Source organism: Miscanthus floridulus, chromosome 2 (genome assembly GCF_019320115.1).
Source record: "Miscanthus floridulus cultivar M001 chromosome 2, ASM1932011v1, whole genome shotgun sequence".
Classification (NCBI taxonomy): domain Eukaryota; kingdom Viridiplantae; phylum Streptophyta; class Magnoliopsida; order Poales; family Poaceae; genus Miscanthus; species Miscanthus floridulus.
In genome coordinates, this window is record NC_089581.1 from 95,278,447 (window position 1) to 95,298,747 (window position 20,301).

General features: G+C 47.4%; 2 protein-coding genes across 3 annotated transcripts in view; one reads left to right on the plus strand and one right to left on the minus strand.

The window, feature by feature from the left end:
- Nucleotides 1-2,006: 2,006 nt before the first annotated feature.
- LOC136539218 (histone deacetylase HDT1-like) lies at nt 2,007-6,023 on the plus strand. 2 transcript variants are annotated; one of them, XM_066531155.1, is made up of 5 exons: nt 2,007-2,091; nt 2,236-2,306; nt 4,938-5,440; nt 5,569-5,637; nt 5,773-6,023. In XM_066531155.1, exons 1-5 carry the CDS (start codon nt 2,079-2,081, stop codon nt 5,774-5,776), a joined length of 660 nt encoding a protein of 219 aa, XP_066387252.1. In that variant the 5' UTR covers nt 2,007-2,078; the 3' UTR covers nt 5,777-6,023. The 2 variants fall into 2 exon arrangements, with proteins under 2 accessions (XP_066387252.1, XP_066387253.1); XM_066531156.1 differs by having other exon boundaries at nt 5,572-5,637; nt 5,773-5,784.
- Nucleotides 6,024-16,748: 10,725 nt separating this feature from the next.
- Nucleotides 16,749-20,301, minus strand: part of LOC136539219 (uncharacterized) — a 24,563-nt gene continuing 21,010 nt past the window's right edge. The window contains exons 2-3 of the transcript XR_010779609.1: nt 17,931-17,955; nt 16,749-17,164 (exon numbers count right to left, since the gene is read on the minus strand). The gene's annotated coding sequence lies outside the window, so the exon portion shown is untranslated. The remainder of the gene's footprint in view (nt 17,165-17,930; nt 17,956-20,301) is intronic.

Sequence of the window (20,301 nt, forward strand, 5' to 3'; positions counted from 1 at the left end):
TAAGGGGGTGTTTGGTTCCTACAGGAAAATTTTAGTCCCTGTCACATCGAATGTTTGGACATATGCATGAAGTATTAAATATAGACGGAAAAAATAACTAATTGCACAGTTTGTGGCTAATTTTGCGAGACGAATTTTTTAAGCCTAATTAGTCCATGATTTGACAATGTGATGCTACAGTAAATATGTGCTAGTGGCGGATTAATTTGGCTTAATAAATTTATCTCGTAAATTAGTCTCCATCTATGTAATAGTTTTATAATAACTCATATTTAGTTCTCCTAAATAACATCCGAATGTTCGATGTGACATTGACTAAAATTTAATCCATGGAACACCACCCCCTAGCACCAGAAATGTTACACAGGTGACCCGTCTCCTGCTACCTCAAACACCACGGACGCATAGAGCAGGCCACACTTAGCCGCCACAATCTGTAGCAAAGAGAGGTAGGACGCTCCTACCGCAAACATCGATCCGCTCTGTAAGCGCGAAAGGCGGAAATGTAGAACACTTTTCCAAAAGAAAAAAAGGGAAAAAAACGCAACACGGGAAAAGCCCACAAACGGCAAAACCGAGAAAATCATCCCGCAAAAAGGAAAACAGCCCAAGATGTCAGACGCTTCCATGAGCAGCAATGTGAGCACGGAATACGTAATGTAATAGCTCAAGATCTAAGAGATCCATACCAGGAGGAGGCGGACGCAAAGAAGCAAGAAGATGCAGGGGCTCGGCAGCTATGGTCCCGGCTCAGCTCGGCCACCTGCCCCGCACAGGCTTCGCACAGCTCGCCAACGGAAACAAATCTAGCAGCCGCCTCGCTTCCCGAAGCAGCCTACAAATCACGGGTTTCGACGCCAACGGCATATTGTCAGCCAGCAATCCAGCACCGCCCGGGGGGAGACATCTAGAAAAAACCGAGGAAAGAGATACAGTGGGGTAACGCACCTCACGCAGCTGGTCGAACGGAGGGGAGACGAAAAGGGCGGGGCGAACGGCAATCTTATCCAGGGACCGAGCGAACCCGAACGCAGGACATAGCGGTGCGGCCCTAGCAAATGACGCTAACACGCGGGGCCTCGTCCCACACAGCCTATACGTCCCCACCGGCCAGCGATGGCACGTCACCCGCAATTCAACGACGACTTCGCCCGCACAGCCACCCGCAAGGACAGGCCAAAAGCGGCCTTTTGAGCCGAGGATGCCACTGGGCCCGCGTACTTCAACCAATCGCCGTTAGACAACGAACCCAACCGACCAATGCCTGCACGACAACGGCAGAAAGCATGTACGGCCTTTAACCCCGCCGGGGGCAAGCTAAGAAGTACTGTTGGCTGGTTTATGTGAGAGAAAAATAATGTTTCGGCTGAAAATTTACGATCGTTTACGACAAGTCATAGCCAAACGAATAGGCTATAAAGCCACAGTCAGTGCTATCGCACCGTTGGGATGCAATCAGACGGGCGACATCTTTTTGGCTACCCTGGGCGCGCTGTGCTCCCCTCGTGGCCAACAGGTTTCATAGCCCCGTCCGTTCGGTTAGTAGAATTTTGACTGAAACTAACTAAAAAACACTGTTCTAATTGAATTGTGGGGAGAAAAAAATACTGTTGCGATTGAAAAAAAGTCGAACAAATCGAATATGTAGTAAACCGAACGGGGATAGATGAGCCCTCAGAGCGAGAGATGAAAACAGATATACGGACGGATATTACTGATATTATATTTATTTTTATATTTTTATCCTGATTCAAATTCTAATACAGATAGTGCCAATCATAAAAAATAAAATACGATTATATATCGACATCATAAATATACAATTTAAATATTTAGATATGGATATGATATGAGATATTAAATATCCGAACTCGGATACTCCACGTCTCCTCGCCTCCTGCAGTCCTGCTCCACTGTCGCTTTGCATCGACGTGACACTGCCTCGTAAACCGAGCCACCCTGCCGTCAGGCCGTCACCCCGTCACCCCGTCATCCTCCGCAAACCAAGCGAAGGGTCACGATCAGTGCGCTCCCTCCAATCGCAGTTTTCCCCTCCGGCCGATACGCTCGAGGTCGCCATGACCTTCTGGGGTACTACTCAGCTAAGGCTTTCATCTTCCATCACCGCTCCAGTCTCTAGCTCCCAACATTTTGCTTCCTGATTCCTGCAACCAATCTTGCTAATTGATCTTAATTTGCTTTGGATATGATTTTTGCCGCTGTCCTTGGGCGCAGGAGTGGATGTGAAGCCCGGCGAGCCGTACATCTACCAGCCCTCCCCCGGCCGCCGCTTCCGAATCACCCAGGTGGACCGTCTCTTTGGCTCATGGCCTCTTTGGGTTTCTCTATGCCCCTTCACTTAGGTTGCATATCTCCTTTTATTTTAATACAATGATGCTTCCAAAAGCTCTACCATGTTGCTGCACGCACAGATGGAGACGAAACCCGTGTTTTTAATTAGGTCCACACGGCACGCTGAAGTAATCTGTCTTTTTTAGTAGTTTAGCTGTGCTCACATTTTGATTTGTTCTTTATTATGTCGTCCTTTGTTTTGTCTGTAATAACAACAGGAGATAAAAACGGCATATCTAGTCAACAGAGGAAAGTTATTTTCCTTGTAAGGAAAAAATAATTTTAGTTGCACTGATTTTTAGATTTTACTCCTTGATTGTCTGCTACAACCAGCTGTTGGAATGGCAGCTAGTTAGTATCTCTCACTTGTAAGCCACCACATGGTTGTTACCATATTAATAATCTGTATGCATGTGTCACATTAATATGTTTATATGATTTTGCAAATTAATCACATCTGTTATTAATCAAAGCATTGTTCATTATTAGACTTCCTTCAGTGGATCTTCAGTCGAAGTGTGAGCACATCGATCGTCAGTTTCAGTTTTCCACAAAGTCATTGCTTCCTGTTCTATCACATTGTTTAGGATACGTGTTCTGTACTATAATTTGCAATTTGAAATTATACATACTCCGAAGTAGTGTCTGAATTAAAATTTTGGAACACATTGGAGCGAAGTTAAGGGCGTGATTGGATGGCGTACGCGGATGAGCCAGGCTGCGTAGCAGAGCCAGGGCAAGCATGGCCAGGTTCGACGGATGCAAACGCCTTTGTTTGGTTTGCATCACCGCACGGGCCTGGTTGAACGCAGCTCGTGATTGGTTGCCCGTGCGTGTGCTTTCATAGAGTAGAAAACCTGGACGTCGTACGTGCGCACGGCACCGCGCGAGCCTGGCTCGCAGGAAACTGATCTCATTTCCGTTTCCGCAGAGCCTGGCTGGGAAGCCACATTTGCACCGACTGTGCCAGGCTGAAGCCTGCATCCAGCTAACCAATCAGCGCGTCATGCATCCCAGGGGCCAGGCCGTGGTTTCTTCTCTCAACCAATCACGCCCTAAGTCTTACATTACTTAAATTTGCAACCAGCTAGATAATATATTACAAACCACATAGGCTATCAAATTTAATTTGAAAGCATATTAGACTTTCCTACATAATAATAATTTTATATCTATATTAACTCGATTACAAACTTTTTTTGCTTTCTGTTGTTACATGGTGTGATTTCACTCATTTATTTAATAATGTCCTTGCAAAATTTGACATGTATAGACATTTCTTCAGAATAATAGCAATCCCTCTACAGATATAGAGTGACAGTCATTACATTTACTGATTATTTCCATGGGATCCTTTCCCATTAACATGGAAGGGTGCGGTGACTGCAATAACCTTTAGAAGGTCAAAATGATATCTTATCCCCTTTAAAATAATAGCAGATCCTAGCCATTCGATCAAAGGAAACCAATGTCTCCTATGAAAGTGGTATACCTTAAAATCTCCCTTCGCTAAAACTTGAAAGCTTCTTTTTTATCCATATTTTCAAGCATGCCATAACATATACCAAAATCAATGTATTTCTCGTGCTTGTGGAAACATATATTTCTTGTAAAATCAGTCACAATGCTCCATTCCAGAAATATTTTCTCCCCATATCTTGAAAGCATGTCATAATATATACCAAAATCTTATTGCCGTCTGTAATTTCTCACACCACACCGATAACTTGGTTGGCAGTGCAAAATCTGGTCTTTGTCATTGATCAATTTGTTCATAGGAATTACTCTTCAACCTCCCCCGAAGTTATGCACTTGTGCCTCACACTTAAAATCTTTAGCTAGTTCTGTTTGTGGGTGCAATCATAGTTTCTTTTTATTAGTATAGGCTTGATATGTGAAATTTAGCTAGTTCTGCTGTGCAATCATAGTTTCTTTTTGTTTTGTTCACTGCAAATCTTTAGCTAGTTCTATTGTACAATCATAACTTCTCTTGCATTTTTCAATAACTGAAATTTTCTCGTCATCTGCAACTCTAATGTTGGAACAAAATACACAGAACTGATTTGGTGCAGTGCTTGAGTATCGTGTGAGTACACTGCCAGCTTAACAATGTCCTATAAAAGACTACAAAAATTAATGGCCTGTTTGGATTATGAGGATCTTGGTTCTAGATAGTGATTAAGAGAATCTGGATTCTGGATAAAGAATGAGATTTGTTTGGATCCTAGATTATTAATAGAGATACTAGTTGGTTGGATTTGTTATCTCCAAATAACAGGGTTGTGGTGGATAGTTGGATTGTGAGAATCTTGTGGTTGGATTATAAAAAAAAAGTTCCCCTAGAATCCACCTGTTTGGATCTTATTCTCGTAATTTTTAGGAGATCCAGACTAAAGGTTACTATCCTTTCCCATTGATCATTATAAATACAATCACACATTTTATTACAATAATTTCTTCTCTGATTCCCTGTCATTATGCATGGAAATGTAGTAGTTTAGTGCTTCTATCTGAACACTAGAACCCTTGCTTAAATTCCCTTCACTATTTAAAGCATGATTGGATTTTGGTGATCTGCTTTTCAGGCGTTGCTAGGTAGTTATGCTGATGTTGGCTGGAGCATGCTGGAGTGCAATGTTGGCAATATGAATCCTGTGAAGATCTGTGCGTTGAACCCAACGAACCACATTTGCGACCTGGAGATCGAATACGAGGAGAGAGAAAGTGTCTTCCTCTCAGTTTCTGGGAGTAGCTCTATTCACTTGTCAGGAAGAATTTACAATCATTCTGCCAGTGATGATCAAGCCCACACTAGTAATAAACTTACTAGTAAAACTGAAACTCCTGCATGCTTGAAAAGAAAGCATCAAGGCAATGAGGCTAACGGAAATAAAGAGCCTTCTCTCAAGGAGCCTAATGTTACTAAGGCCGATGGCAAGAATGATGCCTCCTCGAAAGAGCCTCTAATTAGTGAGGCTGGTGGCAAGAATGTGGCTTCTCCAAAGCAGCCTATAGTTGGTGAAGATGATTACAGTGATGAGCACCTACCTATCCCCGTTGCTTATGAGAAGAGAATGGCTACTAGAAAGTATTTAATTTTGAACTCAGTGTATTAGATTTTTTTCAGTTATCTTATTTAATTACAGCCTACATTTGTTCTTCTTGCTTGAAATTTAGTAGCTCTTTTCTGTGTACTAAAGCACTATTTTCTTCTAGAAGGACGAAGTACAGAACTCCAGGGATAGGGAAAGTGTTAAGTGGTCAAAATAATGATTATAAAATTATGTAAGTATGTGTTGTAAAATACTTTAAATTCGAGTCACTTCTATTATTTATTCTTGGTAGAACAATATTTGACTTTTTCCTAAATGTTGTGGTACATTTGATGCTTATTGCAAACTATCTCTTTCTCTGTTTTAGATAATACAAAAGCCTCTTGTGCTCAACAGGGAGTACAGTGTAGTGCAAACTATGCCAATTCAAGATCATGAGATCACACAAGAAGACATTGTTACTAAGGCTGATGGCAAGAATGAGGCTTCCCTAGAAGAGCCTATAATTAGTGAGGCTAGTGGCAAGAATGCTGCTTCTCCAAAGCAGCCTATAGTTGGTGAAGATGATTACAGTGATGACCACCTACCTGTCCGCGTTGCTTATGAGAAGAGAATGGCTACCAGAAAGTATTTAATTTTGAACTCAGTGTATTAGATTTTTCAGTTATCTTATCTAATTTCAACCTACATTTGTTCTTCTAGCTTGAAATTTAGTAGCTCTTTTATGTGTTTAGTGGTCAAAATCACTACCAAAATGGAGTTCTCCTAATGTTTTTAAGTAGTAATAAAACATTACCACTAGTCATAGCACATGGGAATCCTCACTAAGAGACATTTGGTAAGGAAAGTTTATACTAAATGTTGAATGTTAACACTAGGAGAATCCCACATCATTAGAAGAAGTTCCAGATTCTGGATGTGAATAATGATTATGTCAAGGTCGTCGAACCCTCGACGCGCCGGGCCTCGGCTACGCAACTCGTAGCCGTCGGCCGTCTTCTCCGGTGAGGTTATACCCCTCTACCGCAGGCTTGTAGATGAGATAGGAAGAGATAATATTCTTGCTTCATTTCTCAAGTGCCAATTACAAATGTTTATAGCCTATGCGGCTGCTATCAAAGGGAAACAAACCTCCTAATTTTAGGTAACAAATAGATGCTAATTTCAAGGAAAATAACTTGATTACTTTCTAAATCTGAGCCCTTCTAGCCACGCAGTGGCTGCTGGGCCTCCGTGGGCGCGGCTTGCGCCTGGCGAGCAGCGCGTTCGGCCGCCCTGCGTACGTCGCGGGCGCGCCTGCGCCTGACGTACACGCGTCCGCACATGACATCTCTCCCCGCCTCGAAGGCCAGCTCGTCCTCGAGCTGAAAAGAAGGAAACCGAGCACGGAAATCGTCCCAATCTTCCCAGGAAGCGGAGGCGGGGTCTTGACCTTCCCATTCGACGAGGACCTGTCGGACACCGCGAACCAGGCGGCCCTGGGACACCCGCGATGGCGCGGGCACGACAGCACCGTTGCAGAGGGGCGGCAGCGCCGGTGGAGCAGCCGGCGGAGTTCCCACAAACTTCTTGAGGACGCCCACGTGGAAGACATCGTGCAGCCGGGCATCTGGTGGCAGCTGCAAGCGCACAGCCGCCTCGTTGATGACCTCGGTCACCAGGTAGGGCCCGACGAAGCGCGGCTTCAGCTTACCGCGCACCGCGCGAGGCAAGGACGCAGCAGTACGCTGCCGGAGACGCAGAAGCGCCCAATCACCAACGTTGTAGACGACGCGACGATGATGCTGGTCGTAGACTCGCTTCTGGACCGCCTGAGCCTGCTCAAGACGGACACGAACGTCGTCCAAGAACGCCGCCCGTTCCTCCATCTCCTGGGCGACCGCAGCGACACGAGCTTCGCCCTGCTCATAGGACCGGATGGTTGGCGGGTCCCTGCCATAAACCACACGAAAGGGAGTGTCGCGCAGGGAGGACTGAAAGGCGGTGTTGTAGGTGTACTCCGCCCATGGCAGCCACCGGATCCACTGCCGGGGGCGATCGCCGGTGAAGCATCTCAAGTACATGACGATGACCCGGTTGGCGGCCTCCGTTTGGCCGTCCGTTTGCGGGTGGAAGGTGGATGACATGTAGAGCTTCGTCCCCGTGAGCCTCATGAGCTCCTGCCAGAACGCCGAGGTGAACACCGGGTCGCGGTCCGATGTAATGGACTGCGGGACGCCATGGAGGCGGACGATGTCGGCGAAGAAGGCGTTGGCGACGGACTCGGCGGTGTAGGGATGCGCCAAGGGAATAAAATGGCAGTACTTGCTGAAGCGATCCACCACGGAGAGAATAACCGTCTTGCCCTGGACCTTGGGGAGCGCCTCAATGAAGTCGATGCCGAGGTCAGCCCAGACCGCGGACGGCACCGGGAGGGACTGCAGTAGGCCGGCCGGCTGTAGATGGTCGGCCTTGTACTGCTGGCAGGTGACGCAAGCCTTCACAAAGTCCTGCACCAAAGTACGCATGTTGGGAAAATGAAAGTCGCGCCGGAGCCTATGGAGGGTGCGGTGGATTCCCTCGTGGCCGTCGGCGTGGACAGCAGCCACGATCTCCTGCACAAGCGGTGAGGCCGGTGGGATGTACAGCCGCCCTGTGTAGGCGACCAAGCCGTCCACCAGCGTCCACGGCGCAGTGCGTGCACCGGAGCGGAGCTCGTCGTGTAGGGCGACCAGGGCCGGGTCCGTGGCCTGGGCGTGGCGAAGCCGCTCGATGAAGTCAAAACGGGGCGCCGAGATGGCCAGCAGCACCCCTGCAGCATCCTGGTCGCGGCGCGACAAGGCTTCAGCGACGACGTTCGTGGCGCCCGACCGGTATTCCACCGAGAAATCGAAGCCGAGGAGCTTGCCGACCCAATGATGCTGTAGGATCGTGGCGAGGCGCTGGTCGAGAAGGTACTTGAGGCTATAATGATCGGTCTTGACGACGAAGCGCCGCCCCCACAGGTACGGTCGCCAGTGCCGGATCGCCTGCACCAGCCCGATCAACTCGCGTTCATACGCGGCGAGCGAAGAGTGGCGGTGCGCTACCGGCCTGCTGAAGAACGCGACGGGGTGGCCCTCCTGGACGAGCACGGCGCCAAAGCCGGACGTGGAGGCGTCGCACTCGACGATGAACAGCTTGGCGAAGTCGGGCATGGCGAGCACCGGGGCCGTCGTCACGGCGGACTTGAGTGCCGCGAAAGCCGTGGATGAGGAGTCGTCCCACGAGAAGCCCTCTTTCTTGAGCAAGCCCGTCAGTGGCGCGGCGATCGTCCCGTAATTGTGGACGAACTTGCGGTAGTAACCCGCGAGACCGAGGAAGCCGCGAACCGCCCGGGGGGAGCGAGGTGTGGGCCAGTCGACGATCGCCTGGACCTTGGCGGGGTCCATGGCCACCCCGGCGGAGGAGATGATGTGGCCGAGGTAGGCGACGGAGGGCGCCCCGAAAGAGCACTTGGACCGCTTGACGTAGAGCTGGTGGCGGCGTATCGTGTCGAGGACGGTCCGGAGGTGGCGTAGGTGGTCCGCCCATGACGAGCTGTAGATCAAAATGTCATCAAAAAAGACCAAGACGAAGCGGCGGAGGAACGGCCGGAGCACGTCATTCATCAGTGCTTGAAACGTTGCAGGAGCTTTGCTTAGACCGAACGCCATCACCAGGAACTCGTACAAGCCATCATGGGTGCGGAACGCCGTCTTGTGGACGTCCTCCGAACGCATGCGCACTTGGTGATAGCCCGAGCGCAGGTCCAGCTTGGTGAAGAACTGGGCGCCATGGAGCTCGTCGAGGAGCTCATCGACCACCGGGATCGGGAAGGCGTCCTTGACCGTTAGCGCGTTCAGCGCCCGGTAGTCGACGCAGAAACGCCACGAGCCGTCCGGCTTCTTGACGAGGAGGACGGGTGACGAGAACGGCGAGTCACTTCGACGGACGATGCCTTGCTCCATCATGGCGGCGCACTGTCGCTCCAATTCATCCTTGTGCGTCGCCGGGTACCGGTAGGGGCGCACGGCCACCGGATGGGCGTCGGGCTTGAGCGTGATGCGGTGGTCGTGCGCACGTATGGGGGGCAGGCCTGTTGGGTCGGCGAAGACCCCTCCGTACGCGATCAGCAGCGCCTCGAGGAGGGAGTCGGTGTCGAGCGTCGCGCGGAGAGCCGGAGTCGATGGCGGGGCGACGCTGGTCCAGGTGATGGTGCGCTCGGCGCGCTAGAAGGACATGCGCTGGTGGCACAAGTCCCAGACGATGGCCCCGAGTGCGCCCAGCCAGTGGGTGCCGAGGACGATGTCGTACCCCGCCAACGGCATGACGAAGAGGTCGGCCGGGAACGTCTCGCCATCGACGAGCAGCGGCGCCGCGCGGAGGACGCCGGCGCACGTGACGCGCTCCCCATTGGCCACCAACGCAGTGAGGCGGGGTCGCTGGTGGAGGGGAAGTCCGGAGCGTCGCGCCGCGTCCTCCGAGATGTAGTTATGCGTGCTGCCGGAGTCGAGGAGAGCCACGAGCGCTTGGGGGCCTAGGGTCACCCTGATCTGCATGGTGCCCGCCATCGGCACCCCGGCCAACGCCTGGAGGGAGAAACAGGGCGCCCCTGCGTCGTCCACGGCCTTCGCGTCGTCGTCTTCGGCTTCCAGTTCGACCCCTTCGACGAAGAATATACGCCTGCAGAAGCGGTTATGGCCACGGGTGTACCGTTCGTTGCAGTTAAAGCACAGACCCAGGCGACGGCGTTCGGCCATCTCATCTGGCGTGAGGCGGCGCTGGGCGCCCTCGGTCCGGCCCGGCTGCGCAGCCGCCGGCGGTGCCGGCAGTGCCAGGATGGGCGGCGGGGCCGGCAGGGCGGCCCGGGCCGTGGCTGGTGGAGGTCCGCGCGCGCCCGCTCGCGGAGGAGGTGGTGCAGGTCGTTCCAGCTCCATCAATTCGACCTGGCGGGCCAGGCTCATGGCGGCGGCGAGGGAGTCCGGGTGGTGGATGCGGACGGCGCTGCTGAGCGGAGGCCTGAGGCCGCCGGTGAAGAGCTGGACCCGCTGCGCCTCGTCGAGCCGGCCGGCGCGAGGTAGGAGGGCCTGGAACCGGTTGGCGTACTCCTCCACGGTGCCGTCGCGACGGCACTGCGCCAACTCGAACATGGGGGCAGAGCGCAGGGGAGGCCCGAACCGCAGATTCAGGAGGTCCTTGAAATTCCCCCACGACGGCGAGCCCTCGTCATCCTGCAGCTGGATGAACCACAGCTGCGCGGCGTCGTCCAGGTGGTAGGACGCCATGCGCACTCGCTCTTCCGTCATGGTGCGATGTTGCCGGAAGTACGCCTCACACTTGTTGAGGAACAACATGGGGTCGGACGTGCCATCGTAGTGGGGAAAATCCCACTTCTTGTGCTTCGGGTGGAACTCGAGTTCGCGCGGGCTGTCGTGACGGTCGCTGCTGCTCTCAGTCGTGGACGGCTTCGCCTTGATGGAGGCGACGTCGGCCTTCAGGGTGGAGAGCTCTGCGGACACGGCCCTCATCTCCTTGAGGAGGTCGGCGATGGTCGGCTCGGCCATGGGTGGCTGCGGACTGGGCGCGGTGGGTGTAGCGTGGGTGGGCGGCGGCTGGCAGCGGTGGGGATCTGGCGCGGCTGATTGGGAGCGCGAGGAAGATGAGCGGCTGACTACCGATACCAGGCTGTCAAGGTCGTCGAACCCTCGACGCGCTGGGCCTCGGCTACGCAACTCGTAGCCGTCGGCCGTCTTCTCCGGTGAGGTTATACCCCTCTACCGCAGGCTTGTAGATGAGATAGGAAGAGATAATATTCTTGCTTCATTTCTCAAGTGCCAATTACAAATGTTTATAGCCTATGCGGCTGCTATCAAAGGGAAACAAACCTCCTAATTTTAGGTAACAAATAGATGCTAATTTCAAGGAAAATAACTTGATTACTTTCTAAATCTGAGCCCTTCTAGCCACGCAGTGGCTGCTGGGCCTCCGTGGGCGCGGCTTGCGCCTGGCGAGCAGCGCGTTCGGCCGCCCTGCGTACGTCGCGGGCGCGCCTGCGCCTGACGTACACGCGTCCGCACATGACAGATTATGCAATCATGTAGTATACGTTCTAAAATACTTTAAATTCGAGTCACTTAATACAGTTTTTTCTTGGTTGAACAGCATTTGGCTTTTGCTAAATGTTTTTTTTAATAATTTGAGGGGGGGGGGGGGGGGGGGGGGGGGAGGACACCCGCACACTTATGCCTAAATGTTATGCTTATTGCAAAGTATCTCTTGCTCTGTTTCAGATAATACAAAGCTTCTTGTGCTCAACAGGGAGTTCAGTCTAGTGCATACTGTGCCAATTCAAGATCATGAGATCACACAAGACATTGTTACTAAGGCTGATGACAAGAATGATGCTTCCACAGAAGAGCCTATAATTAGTGAGGCTAGTGGCAAGAATGCTGCTTCTGCGAAGCAGCCTGTAGTTGGTGAAGATGAAGATAATGATGACCACCTACCTGTCCTTGTTGCTCATAAGAAGAGAATGGCTACCACAAAGTATTTAATTTTGAACTCAGTGTATTAGGATTTTTTTCAGTTATCTTATTTAATTCCAACCTACATTTGTTCTTCTTGCTTGAAATTGTTTTAGCCCTTTTCTGTGTACTGAAGCACTATTTTCTTCTAGCAGGAGGAAGTACAAAAGTCCAGGGATGGGGAAAATATTAAATGATCACAATAATGATCATAAAATCATGTAAGTATATGTTCTAAAATACTTTAAATTTAAGTCACTTCTATTATTTATTCTTTGTAGAACAACATTTGACTTTTTCCTAAATGTTGCGGTATATTTGATGCTTATTGCAAAGTATATCTTGCTCTCTTTTAGATAATACAAAGGTGTGTTGTATTAGACTTTTTCTCTACCTTAATAAAAAGACGCGCAAACCTTTTGCATGATCAAGACGACGACGACAACAACAACAACAAAGCCTTTAAGTCCCAAACAAGTTGGGGTAGGCTAGAGTTAAACCCAGCAGAAGCAATCAAGGTTCAGGCACGTGAATAGCTGTCTTCCAAGCACTCCTATCTAAGGCTAAGTCTTTGGGTATATTCCATCCTTTCAAGTCTTCTTTTATTGCCTCTACCTAAGTCAACTTCGGTCTTCCTCTGCCTCTCTTCACGTTACTATCCTGGCTTAGGATTCCACTACACACCGGTGCCTCTGGAGGTCTCCGTTGGACATGTCCAAACCATCTCAACCGGTGTTGGACAAGCTTTTCTTCAATTGGTGCTACCCCTAATTTATCACGTATATCATCGTTCCGAACTCGATCCCTTTTTGTATGACCGCAAATCCAACGCAACATACGCATTTCCGCGACACTTATCTGTTGAACATATCGTCTTTTCGTAGGCCAACATTCTGCACCATACAACATAGCAGGTCTAATCGCCGTCTTATAAAACTTGTCTTTTAGCTTCTGTGGTACCCTTTTGTCACATAGGACACCAGATGCTTGCTGCCACTTCATCCACCCTACTTTGATTCTATGGCTAACATCTTCATCAATATCCCCGTCTCTCTGTAGCATTGATCCTAAATATCGAAAGGTATCCTTCCTAGGCACTACTTGACCTTTCAAACTAATATCTTCCTCCTCCCGAATAGTAGTGCCGAAGTCACATCTCATATACTCAGTTTTAGTTCTACTGAGTCTAAAACCTTTGGACTCCAAAGTCTCCCGTCATAACTCCAGTTTTTGATTCACTCTTATTCGGCTTTCATCAACTAGCACTACATCGTCCGCGAAAAGCATACACCAAGGGATGTCCCCTTGTATGTCCCTTGTGACCTCATCCATCACTAAAGCAAACAAATAAGGGCTCAAAGCTGACCCTTGATGTAGTCCTATCCTAATCGGAAAATCATTTGTGTCTCCATCACTTGTTCGAACTCTAGTCATAACATTGTTGTACATGTCCTTAATGAGCCTGACGTACTTCGTTGGAACTTTATGTTTGTCCAAAGCCCACCACATAACATTCCTTGGTATTTTATCATAAGCCTTCTCCAAGTCAATAAAAATCATATGTAGGTCTTTCTTCTTCTCCCTATACCGCTCCATAACTTGTCCTATTAAGAAAATGGCTTCCATGGTTGACCTTCCGGGCATGAAACAAAATTGATTCATAGAGACCCGCGTTATTGCTCTCAAGCGATGTTCGATAACTCTCTCCCATAGCTTCATAGTATGACTCATCAACTTAATTCCCCGGTAATTAGTACAACTTTGAATATCCCCCTTATTCTTGTAAATTGGTATCAATATACTTCTCCACTCATCAGGCATCTTGTTCGATCGAAAAATATGGTTGAACAGCTTGGTTAGCCATACTATAGCTATGTCCCCGAGGCATCTCCACACCTCGATTAGGATACCATCCGGTCCCATCGCCTTACCTCCTTTCATCCTTTTCAACGCCTCTCTAACCTCAGATTCTTGGATTCTCCGCACAAAGCGCCTATTGGTGTCATCAAAAGAGTCATCGAACTGAAATGTTGTGTCCATATTCTCACCATTGAACAATTTGTCAAAATACTCTTGCCATCGATGTCGGATCTCATCCTACTTTACCAAGAGATGCTCCCTTTCATCCTTAATGCATTTAACTTGGTTGAAGTCTCTTGTCTTTCTCTCACGAACCCTAGCCATCCTATAAATGTCCTTCTCTCCTTCCTTCGTACTCAAACGTTGTTAAAGATCCTCGTACGCTCTACCCTTTGCCACACTTACAGCTCGCTTTGCAGTCTTCTTTGCCACCTTGTATTTCTCTATGTTGTCCACACTCCTGTTATGGTACAAGCGTCTATAGCACTCTTTCTTCTCCTTAATAGCCCTTTGGACTCCTCGTTCCACCACCAAGTATCTTTAGCCTTGCCTCCACTTTCTTTGGTTACTCCACACACCTCTGAGGCCACCTTTCGAATGTTGGTTGCCATTTTCTTCCACATGTTGTTTATGTCCTCTTCTTCCTTCCAAGAGCCCTCTTTGATAACCCTTTCCCTGTATACCTCTGACGTCTCCCCTTTCAGTTTCCATCACTTTGTTCTTTCAATCTTAGCTTGTTTATCCCTACGGGCACACACCTAAAAACGAAAGTCTGCCACCAAAAGCTTATGTTGAGAAACAACACACTCCCCTGGTATCACCTTGCAACCCAAACATGCTCGTTTATTCTTTCTTCTTGTAAGGACAAAGTCAATCTGGCTAGAGTGTTGTCCGCTAATGAAAGTCACTAGATGAGATTCTCTCTTTCTAAAGAAAGTGTTGGCTATCATCAGGTTAAAAGCTACCGCGAAGTCTAGAACTTCCTCCCCCTCCTGATTCCTACTACCATACCCAAAACCTTCATGAACTGTCTCGAAACCTGCGCTTGTAGTACCTATATACCCATTAAGATCTCTTCCTATAAAAAGCTTCTCACTACTAGGTACAGCTCTAATCAGACCATCTAAGTCTTCCTAGAACTGTCTCTTAGCACTCTCGTCGAGGCCTACTTGGGGGGCATACGCACTAATTACGTTCAAGACCATATCACCTATGACAAGCTTGAGTAAGATAATTCTATCTCTTTGCCTTCTCACTCCCACCACACTATTCTTGAGGCTCTTATCAATCAAAACTCCTACTCTATTTCTATTCGCAACTATCCCTGTGTACCAAAGCTTGAAACCTGTATTATCCACCTCCTTCGCCTTCTGACCCTTCCATTTAGTCTTTTGAACGCATAATATATTTACACGCCTCCTAGTCGCGGTATCAACTAATTCTCTTAACTTACATGTAAGCGATCCTACATTCCAACTGCCTAAACGGATCCTAGTTGGTTTGACTAGCTTCCTTACCCTTCGCACCCGTCGAATCAGATGTGAAGACCCTTGCTCATTTTTCACTACACCCGGGCGCCGATGTAGCGCGCCACTAAGGATGAGACGACCCAATCCTTGATCACTTGACACCGTGCCCAGATCGCGACACGGCGCGTCACGGGGGTGACGACCCGGCCCTTGCTCATTTAACACCATACCCGGGTTCTGATATGGCGCGTCGCTAAGAGGGTTACGCCCAACGATTTTCTTTCGGATTTCATCTCCATTATAATGGCTAGATTTAACGTTGGCTCGTCACGCCTAACACAACCCTCCTCCTTTACCAGGGCTTGGGACCTGCTATGTTGAGACAACATAGGTGGAGTTTTTGCATGATCGAGAAAAAGAAAAAAACTGTCAGATGATAAATTAGAAGAGATGACAGCACCGTTTTCACCAAAGTCTCCCTCACGGAAGAAGATAGGAATTTCCCTTTCCATCCTGGCAATCTAGAGCCAATTTTGTCAATCAAAGGTTGGACTTCAAATTTCTACAGCTTCCTTGTATGCAGTGGCAACCCCAAGTATTTACCTGGAAAACTACTTATTTCCCCATTTAAATTTTGAATGATGTTTTGAATCATGTTAGGCTCTAGTCTTATTGGGTAAATTTCTGCCTTGCTCATATTAACATGCAGGCCAGAGCACTCTCCAAAAAATTGTAGGATTTGTTGTAAGTTTGACAACTCGACAGGTGAAGGATTTGCAAAAAGTGCAGCATCATCCGCATAAAAGGAACATCTCAGGTTCGTGGCCTTAGGAAGGGTGGGCTGGCACTGACCATTTTGTGCTGCTTGGTCTATAATTCTTTGGAGTGGATCAATGGCGAGGATAAATAGTAATGGCAACAATGGGTCTCCTTGCCTGAGGCCCCTCGCGTGTGCTATGTTGCGACTTGGTGCACCATTGACCAGTATCTTCGAGGATGATGATCTTAGAAGATCTGATATCCAATCGTGCCATTTGGCACTAAATCCCAGTGCAGTAAACACTTCCAACAGGTACTGCCAACCCACCGAATCAAAAGCCTTGGAGATATCCAACTTGATGAATAGGGCTGGTTGTTTTTTCTTAGGAAGCAGCCGAATTACCCTGTGCATATAGGAAATTGTCGTGTATGCATCTCCGTTTGATGAACGCATTCTGCGCATGTGAGACTAGCTCATTCATGTGTGGTGCCAAACGAGTCGCCAAGATTTTTGTGATCACTTTGGTGAGGCTGTTGATGAGACTAATTGGCCTATAGTCTGATACGGTCGCTGGCTCTTGTTTTTTAGGAAGCAGGACTATATTTGCTTCATTGAATGAGTGCGTCTTTGATGTCTTATGGTTGTAGAAGCCCATTAATGCCTTGATTAGATCACTCTTGATTATGTAACAGCATTTCTTATAGAATAGACCAATATATCCATCCGGCCTAGGAGCCTTTTCTTATAGAATAGACCAATAAATTCCACATATTGCATATTATGACACCTACAGTTGCAGTGCTAAATACTTGCAATTTACACTATTCCTGATTGTAACTAATGAAATTAGTGTTATTTGTTTGTTTTTTATGAACATGAGAGTTTAACAGCTCTATTCAACCGTGAGCCAAACATGTGACACAGGAGACGACAGATATTCAGAACTTGGAAGGCCATGTTGTTGTCAGGCAGGCAAACCTGGATGATGATGTACACCAGCAGCACGATGAGGCAGGTCAACAGGAAGGGAATGTGAAGGTGAAGTTGTAGCCCCTTTTGACGCCCAGAAGGTGAAGAGGTTGAACCCTAGAACAGAAGCAGTTGTGAGCATGGTAGCTTGCATAACCACTGCGCTTGTTGACATAACACGAGCACAATGTTTTTGTAGGCGCTAGGCGGTTTCTAGGCGGTGACCCATCGCCTAGCGCCTAGGCAGGCCTAGGCGTTTCAAGGCGTTTTTCTAGGCGTTTTGATAAATTTGCATTCAGGCATGTATAGCTGAATAAATATATAAATGTAGTTGCTGAAATGCTGAATAAATAGAAGTTCCTACAGCAATAGAAGTGGTATTTTGTGAAAAAATAGAAGTTCTAGGGACTAGAATGTAAGAAATCAGTAAAGGAAATCATAGCAAGAAAATTTGTGAATTTTTTTACAAAGTGGAGGGGCAAGTCGCAAAATCGCTCGGCCTTATCCACATCTCATCTGCAGCCCGAGCAGTCCGTCTTCTTTCCCGTGACCTTCTTCTCCCTTCTCTCCCGTGACCTCTCTCTCTCTCTCTCTCTCTCTCTCTTGGAGGCTGGCTGCAGGCAGGCCGCAGGCTCAACCTTCGTGTGTTGCCGCAGCTTCGCCTCGCGCCCCCACGCCATCACAACCCAAGGCCTGCCTTTCCTTTCTACTCCCTTCCCCTCTCCTTCAAACGGATGCGCATCTGATGGGATTGGGAGGGAGGCCTGGAGGAACCGGCTCGGCAATGGATCCGGCGGCGCAGCTCCCTCCCTCGGGCGGCGCGGCTCTGGATCTGGTGGCACGGCGCCTATTCTCCGCTTATCCCCCTAGGCGAGGCGTTACCCCTCCGCCCAGCGCTGAAGCGCGCCTAGGCGAGCGCGGAATCGCGCCTTGTTTTTCATTGCACGAGCATTGTAGTGTTTCATTAGCTACAAGGATTAAGAAACACAAGATCCTGTTAAGCAATAATTGTGAGCATGGTAAAGCACTAGTTTGAAGGTTTGGACAGTTATGATTTCTTCATATCTAGAACTTGACACAAGTTAGGTTCATTTCAGCTCTATAGACATTAAACCTAACGAAGAATTAATCATAAGGCAAATTGGATACATTTCAGATGTACTGTTTCCTAATATCAGGAATCTGAAACATGGATTTCATCACAAAAGAACACAGCTTAAGCACTGAATCTCAGACAACAAAGATCAGTCTTTATAAATGACAGATAAGTGAAGTCTGTGCAAGATGATCTAGACACAGTTGTTGTAAAAAAAACTACAGAGTATATCCTTCAACAACAAACTCAAAGAAGATTCAAAAACTGTATTTTCCTGACCCAAAAGAAAAATTATTCATAAATATACAGGAGAGGCTTCATCCTTGCATAGAAAGCTTGCCAAATAGCATGTAACTGGTAAAATGGACAAACCCTCTTCACTATTGCATTGAAAAATAAACATGTACAGAAAATAACCCACCAAATCTTGCAACACCAGCATCTAGATCATTGATCAGCGAGTGGATTCACCCAAAACCTTGTGAAAATCAAGTGGATTCTTATGAAAAAGGTAAATGAACAAAATACACAGCTTGAAACATTTACACATGAAAAGAACACAAATTAAAAGTTAAATAGGCAAATGTTGTATACTTGTAGAGTATATAGATCAGCTAGCAGGAAAATGACAAAATGAGGAGGCAAATGGTCAACACCAGCATATTGCATATGCTCAGAGCAGGAAAATGACAAAATGAGGAGGCAAATGGTTCAACACCAGCATATTGCATATGCTGAGAACTACAATTGCGGTGCTCGATACATGTAATTTACACTATTGCTAATTGCAATTATGTAACTGAATGCTTTATTTGTTTGGTTTTCATCAACAACAGATCTTAATAGAAAAAGAGCACTTCAACAACCATGTAGTAGAAAATTAAGATCACATGGTTCAGTGGTATAGCAAAGAGCATGTCAGAGACATTGTCAGATTAGTGTATATTTATTTTTTTTCAAAGACAAATAAGTGGCGCTGAACGTTGAACAATGGACTTTTCTCTCTAAGTCTGGATGTAGCAGATCAGGTCAGAGATGTCAGCAACCGGATTGAAGGAAGCTCAAAATATAACTGAAACTGAATGTAGCTGACCCTTAATCCATTTGCCATACGCATGCAGTCAATGGATGCGGAAGAAGTAGCCATGCTAGCAGAAAAGATGGACAAAAACATGTTGGCTTGGAATCTATCGAAGGTACTAGGGAAAAATTGCTCTTCTTGCATCTAGTTGCGCAATTTCTGGGAGCGGGGCTAAATAACTCTCTGTTTCTATTAGTTACAGTGATAGGAGAAACGGAAAGCACAACTGCTATGTTGGACTGTTTCAAATGGATTATATAGGAGTATGTCTAAGAGTTGAGCCTACAGCCTGCTATTGGATACAAGTTCTGGTTTCAGGCTACTAACTTTGACCAAGAACGATGTGAAATACAATACACTAAAAAGGACATGACAACATCAATTATAAGAAGAAACCACGCTTTAATTTCTGAAAATCAGGTCAGAGCGATTTGTTTGGTAAAACTACGGATCAAATGTCAAAAAATATTGCTTCGTCACGTCTCTATCCACAAACTGTGTTCCACTAGGAACTACAATTATTGCATCATCTCTGTAAGTCTGCAGTGTCGTACAATTTGATCAAAATAAAATAGCAGATCACAAAATTTTCATTAGCATGTCACAAATGACTGACGAAGAGTAATTAGCTACTTGTAGAAATTGGAACCCATTGACCCCAACACAAAAGGTCAGAGTATAACTGCGACAAAGAAACTGAAATTAAACTGCTGCACCATTGTGTTCCTAATTGATAGAAAATGGATCAAGCATGTCTTGAGTTCATACCAGCTCATAGTATACACAAGTTAAAATTAAGTTCACAGAAAAACGCACTCGCAGGTCACAGAAACATGTTCACAACAACAACATGAAGAACACTTCAGCAAGTTCTGGACCAACAACAAATGTAGGTTCAGTTGGTACTGTTCCAAGAACACATTCATACACACTTTGGCATTTTTAGTTGCTGAACACAAGCAGCCATTTTCAAACAAGCAAAGATGCACAGAGCGCATAGAACTTGCACAATTTCCCATTAAGTTTTCAGAAAAAGAAATAGTTAAGCTAGATATATAACACCTAATCTCATGACTGCAACATTCAGATGCCTTTATCTATGCTTTTGGATCAGCAAAGATCATCTATTTGAGATAC